We start from the raw sequence: 6,000 nt of genomic DNA, 5'->3' as shown, positions 1-6,000 counted from the left end.
AAACTGTTTCATCACTGTTGAGATTTAAATCCATCTTTTGTTTGTTTTTGGCCTCGATGTGGCATGCAGGATCTTAGTTCCCTGATCAGGGATTGAACCTGTGCCCCCTGCAGTGGAAGGGCAGAGTCCTAACCACTGGACCACCAGGGAATTCCATCTTTGTTTTTAATAGAGGAGTCCTCCAACAAATGTTTATGGAGCACTACTGTGGGCCTGATCTTCTGGCAGATTTTAGGGATACGAATTCCCACAAGATATGGTTCCTGGCCTTATAATTCTCTTGCTCCCCATATTACAAATTTTTAAAAAAAATTTTATTGAAGTAGAGTTGATTTACAATGTGTTAACTTCTGCTGTACAGCAGTTATTTAGTTATACATATATATATATATCTTAATATTCTTTTCCATTATGGTTTATCACAGGTTATTGAATATAGTTCCCCATGCTATACAGTAGGACCTTGTTGTTTATCCATTCTATATATAATAGTTTGCATCTGTTAATCCCAAACTCTCAATCCTTCCCTCTCCCACCTCTCCTCCCCCTTGGCAAACAAGTCTTTTCTCTATGAACAGAGTGAGTCTGTGAGTCTGTGTCAGTTTTGTAGATATGTTCGTTTGTGTTGTATTTTATTTTTTAAATATTTATTTATTTATTTTTGGCTGTGCCGGGTCTTAGTTGTGGCACTTGGGATCTTCATTGCGGCGTGCGGACTCAGTTGCGGCATGCATGCGGGATCTAGTTCCCCGGCCAGGCATGGAACCCGGGCCCCCTGCATTGGGAGCTTGGAGTCTTACCCACTGGACCACCAGGGAAGTCCCTGTGTTGTACTTTAGATTCCACATCTAAGTAATATCATATGGTATTTGTCTCTTTCTGACTTACTTCACTTAGTATGATAATCTCTAGGTCCATTTTACAAGTTCCTTAAATAGCTTGTATGATTCAGTATTTCTTACTGGGTAGCTATGGCCCACAGGAATTTAGAACAAGAAATTTAGTTCAACAACTAAAAACAATATTCTTTGGAAGAACTCTGTAGGCATGCTTTCTCTTCAGAGGAACCTGTATCTAGTACTTGCCAGTTCCATATTCAAGTTCCCTCCTCTCCATTATTCCAACAGTTTTACTAGGCCTTACAGCTTTTAATTTTCTTTCCACCTGTTTGATACCAGTTTCTCTTAAAAACACTACTCAGGTTCTATTTCTCTGTTTTAAAATTTCACGTGGTTCCCTCCCTGTTGTCCACAGTATCAGGTTCAAACTCCTTGCCGCTGAACCGTGAGGCAGGCCAGTCTGGCCTGGTTCTACTTTCTAGCCTCCTTTTAGTTCCTATTATTCTTTTTCCTATTATTCCTTTTATTTCCCACTGACCACTGAGCCAGACATGGTGAACCATGAGGTCCAAGTGTGTGAAACTGCTGTTTCACGTATAAAAATGGCCGAATATCTACAATCTAATATGGTTCAAGTTCACACTTGCCATTTCTGCACAATACTGTGCTTTCATACTTCTGCTGAGAACGTGCTCACTTGCTTCATCTGACAAACCCCCACTCCTCCCTTAAGACCCTTGGCAAGTGTCCCGCCTTTCTGTGAGGCTTTCCTGGTTCGCCCAGTGGAATCAGTGGCCCTACCCAAGGCTAGCGCCCCGCACGTGGCTCTCCTCACCACGCAGCCGGGTGGCTTTATCAGTCCGCTCCTGAGATGCCGGCTCCGCCTCGTCTGGCCCGTGAACAAGCCAAGGATGGAGACCACGTCATGTAGACCCTTGTCCTGCACAGCCCCAGTACTCAGTGTTAATGAATGTTGAAGGAGTAACTGCTTCCTTTATGAACTAATAAGTAGGAATAAAAAGCCACTCATATACATGTTTTTAAAATTCTGATGTCATTTATTGGCACAAAAATTATTCAGATACAACATGGTGTCTAGACATGGCTACACTTTATATTTTGTGCATTTAGTTTAATATTTCTTTTGCTCCTAATTCCCAACATGTACTAGACCTTCCCTCTCTGTGTCAGCACCTCCGTGACAGCATTCCTGTATTCCAAGGCCTTGCTCTAAACACAGAGCGTTCAGACCTCACGGAAAACATCCCAGAACCATGCTGGGGGAGGCCAGTGTGGGCCTCCTACTGCTCTGTGATCCGCTCCGTGTACCTGCTCAGCCGAGGCCGCCCGGCGATCTGAAGAAACTCCCCTCCGAGTGGCTCCGGTCTTGAAGTGTGTACGGTGCAGCATCACGGGTGAGGCAGGAGACAGACCTTTCCCACCCATTTCGGCCCATCTTGCAAAGGTTGTTGCTGCCGTCCACGGACCAGTGAGGTAATGAGATGGGCGCAGGTGACAAAGTCAGCTTCTCCTGCTTCCTTACAGTTCAGAACCCTAATCCGTGTCCTCCAGGACCTGAGGCTTCATGACTGTGCTGAGTTTGCTGTGTCCATGTTGAGAGGATCGACTAGGCCATTCTCCTGTCAGCAAACGCTTATGAGTTCTTCTGTGAGTTAAGTCAAAACCCGTATTTCTAAAGTTATGAAATCTTCTGTTCCCCAAAATCAATGGCTTGATTTCTGTAGTATTACTGCGTTTACTGTCCTGGGAACCAAATCAAGCCTTGTGTTTCTGACAATATATTCTTCAATATATTCAACAGCAGCTAGAAAGTTGGTTCAAACCAACTTTTAATATACAGTAGTTCTTTTCATTTACATTTCAAAATATTTAACAGAGCTGAACTTTCTGACCATGGCTTCAGTTTAGTGGAAGCATATACCAAAGTACAAAAGCCTCAAGAGAAATGCTGTGGGCATGTCTGGGCCTCCAGTTACCAGAAAGGACACCTAAGAAGACAGAGAGAAAAGGAGTATTTTAATAATTTGGGCTTCTTCAGAGCTTTACATGGGTACACTGAACATGGGAAGAGCAAGGTCTGACAGCCCCTGGGGCGTTCCCTGAGACCTTTCACAACTCATTGTGCAGGACACGTTCATCATTTCCAGTCCAGGGCTGACGCCTGCTGTGGTCCCAGAAGGACGCCTCCCTGCCACCCTCTCTTTCAAGTTTCTACCTTCAAGCATGCCTCGGGCGATTAATCAAAGCAGACCCCAGAGTGGTCCTTGAGGTTACAATCCTGGATGATAAATTTGTCTTTTCATCTCCTTCTCTCTGTCTCTGCTTTGGCTTCTTCTCCTGCCCTTCCAGTATCTCTGAATTGACAGCAAAAATCCCCAAAGAACCTCCCCACCCCCCAAATAAGGGGGCCTCACCTATTCTTCTAAACCACTATAAAATGTAATTTTAATTTATTTTGGTGTTTGCCTTCCAAATACACATCCGCATTTCTCCCCCCCCCCACCCAAATCTTCTTCTGTGACTCTGGGTTTGGGGCACAGGGTAGGGTCCTGACTGCTTATCTGAACAGGTGCTTTGACAGGCCACTCACCAGCCGATGTAGCACTGGCAGAGGTTTTCATGGGATGTTGCCTGTTTGATGAGCAGCTCAACTTGTGTTGGGACATCCAGCGTTTCATCGTGAGAGAAGTCCCGACCTAGGACAGGAGAAACAAAGCATCCAGTCTGCACCCGGTTATCCCTCCTTGCCCCCTGTTTGGCTTAACTGTCCCTGCGGCCCAAATCAGTTCCTCCTCATACATGAATATAAAGGCTAGACAACAGTTGGATTTTAAATTCTCCTCCACGTGACTTGGATAAACACCAGTCTCCTCTTAATACACACTCGGTCCTGGAGGGTAAAGTGCTACGGTCGGCTGAGTTCAGGAGTGGCGAAGATCTGGCCGATGGGCTTACGAAGACTCCTTCCTCTAGGCCATAATCATCCCTGAGTTGGGCAAGTAGCCGAGGAACCCGGTTCTTTTCGATCCTTCTAGCCTCCCCTTCGAGTCTTTCCTCCCGCAGGGCCGCCTGCTTTCACCACACATTCATACTCTCCCGCCTCACTCGGGCACTTGGTGCTGCCTGGCCGGCTTGTGCTGCTTCTCGGGCAACGTGCCTTCCCATCTCCGCAAGGGCCACTCCAAGCCCTCTACTCTCCTGAACGTCCACACCTCTCCTCTGGCTCCTCACCCTCGTCAGTGCCCTCATCTCCCCCTCTACGATGTAACGGACTCGCTGCGTGCACAGTGTGTCGGGCAGTGTTCAAGGTGCTGGCTTCCTCTCCTTCCTTCCTGTTACCCCACAGAGCTGTCCCTCCTCCCCTTTAAGGCCGAGATCACCTGCACTTTGCTCCACCGCCTGCTGCTTTCTTAGGAGCCTTACATCGACTCTCCTGCCTCTCACTCATATCGTCAAACTCTCCCCCTCACGTTCTCGCTTTTTTTGTAAACACGTTCCTCTCCTACTGAAGGAAAAAAAAGCCTCTCCAACTGCTCCTTCTCCAGCTTCATCCTCGCTCCTCCCTGCACAGCCAAACTTCTCAAGAGTTTTCACACTTGTCTCCGTTCCCTCGCTTCTCCCTCTCACTTCACATTCTCTTCAGTTGCTTTAGTCTGGCTGTCAGGCTCATCCCAGCTCTCAGAAGGTCACCAGAGACTTGGAGCCACACTTGATCCCGCCCCGCCCCTCATGCCCCATCATCAATCCTTTGGCTTTTACCTTCTAAACGGCTATTGAATCCACCTCCGCTGCCGCCCTTGTCTAATCAACTGTCCAGCCTGCATGACTGTGGCAACTGCTTCCTCCCCTTAGCCCCTGCTCCTCCCGTAGCCAGAGCAGGCAGGATTTCACAATGCAAACCTGCCCAGGCCCTCCAACCCCTTAAAACCTTTCAGTGGTTTCCCACTGCCCATAAGACATAGGATAAAAATATAAGGTCCTGTATGATCTGGCCCTGGCCTACCCAGAGTCAAAACATTTTGCATTGTGCTCCTCCCACCTTTCTCTGGGGCAGTTAAGACCGGCAGGCTTTCGGACCTTTTTTCTTGCTATACTCCCTCCTACCCCAGGGCCTTTGCACACGCTGTTTCCTTTACCTGGAACAATCTGCCCTAATCAACTCCTCTTTCAGATTTTAAGCTCATGGGTAGTTTGCTGAGGAAAGCTTGTCCTGAACTCCTGAACTTAAATTCCCTGTTATTGGCATCATAACCCCAGTCTCTCTCTTCCACTCGCAACAGTATTCCTCTTTAGATTCTAAGCCCCACGAAGGCAGGGAAGCTGCCTGTTTTTACCAACACCGTTTCTTCAGCATCTAGCACTTGTGGGTGCTCAATAAACCAATGTGCCTTGATGACAAAGCTTATGTGCCAGGCCCTATGCTCAGTGCTGGGCCTCCCAGGTCTCAGTTCATCCTCACCGCCTTCTGAGGGGTCTTTGGCTTCCCCGCCTCCCACCCCCAAGTCACACCATCTGGTTAATGTGACATGTCTCCTGTTCAAAAGTATGTGTTTCTCCCCTTCCATGTTCTCCACTCCATAACAGCTACCTGAGTACAGATGGGCAATGAATCAAGTGGTCACATTTGCTCTAATATCAAGCCATAATAATAAAAAAAGTTTTTCCTGAATTTGGCTGACTCTGGACCCAACAGAACTTTACTGTTAAACTTCACTGTTAAAACAAGGTTAACAGCATTACTTAAAGTTTATTGGTCATTAGAGAATCAGAGAGGGTCCTTAACTGATGGCCTCAGAGACACTCCAGTTAGCAGCATAGGGTCAAAGTTTAGGCACCAACACCACTGGAAACTGGGCCAACCACCCACTAAAGGAGATTTTATGTCCCTTTCAAGTAAACACATACACACACTCACCAGTGAGCTTATCTCGAACTCTGTTAATAATTTGAATAGCTTTCTTATTTAGGGCCTCTGGTTTCACCAAACCGTCTCCAACTGGAATATACAAAAGTAGAAATAACAGTAAGATTGGATCATCACAACAGGTTCAATGGATGCCCCTGTTTTTCTCAAATATTCACTTTGTAAATGTTGAGTAATTCTTCTTTGTCTATCTTTGTCCTCAGAATATAATGAGAA

The 6,000-nt window shown here is 46.5% G+C and overlaps 1 protein-coding gene across 5 annotated transcripts in view; it reads right to left on the bottom strand.

Moving 5' to 3' along the window:
• Window positions 1-1,874: 1,874 nt before the first annotated feature.
• MTOR (mechanistic target of rapamycin kinase) overlaps window positions 1,875-6,000 on the bottom strand; it is a 125,498-nt gene continuing 121,372 nt past the window's right edge. For all 5 annotated transcript variants that reach the window (XM_082380942.1, XM_082380945.1, XM_082380943.1 and 2 more), the window contains 3 exons: window positions 5,776-5,856; window positions 3,451-3,556; window positions 1,875-2,848 (listed from right to left, as the gene is read on the bottom strand). In XM_082380942.1, the coding sequence (XP_082237068.1) occupies window positions 2,833-2,848; window positions 3,451-3,556; window positions 5,776-5,856 (203 nt within the window). In that variant the 3' untranslated portion in view covers window positions 1,875-2,832. The remainder of the gene's footprint in view (window positions 2,849-3,450; window positions 3,557-5,775; window positions 5,857-6,000) is intronic.

This window comes from Balaenoptera borealis (genome assembly GCF_965194805.1).
Source record: "Balaenoptera borealis genome assembly, chromosome: 1".
NCBI classification, from domain to species: Eukaryota; Metazoa; Chordata; class Mammalia; order Artiodactyla; family Balaenopteridae; genus Balaenoptera; species Balaenoptera borealis.
The sequence above is the reverse complement of the archived record's forward strand: the minus strand, read 5'-3'. Positions and strand labels throughout refer to the sequence as shown.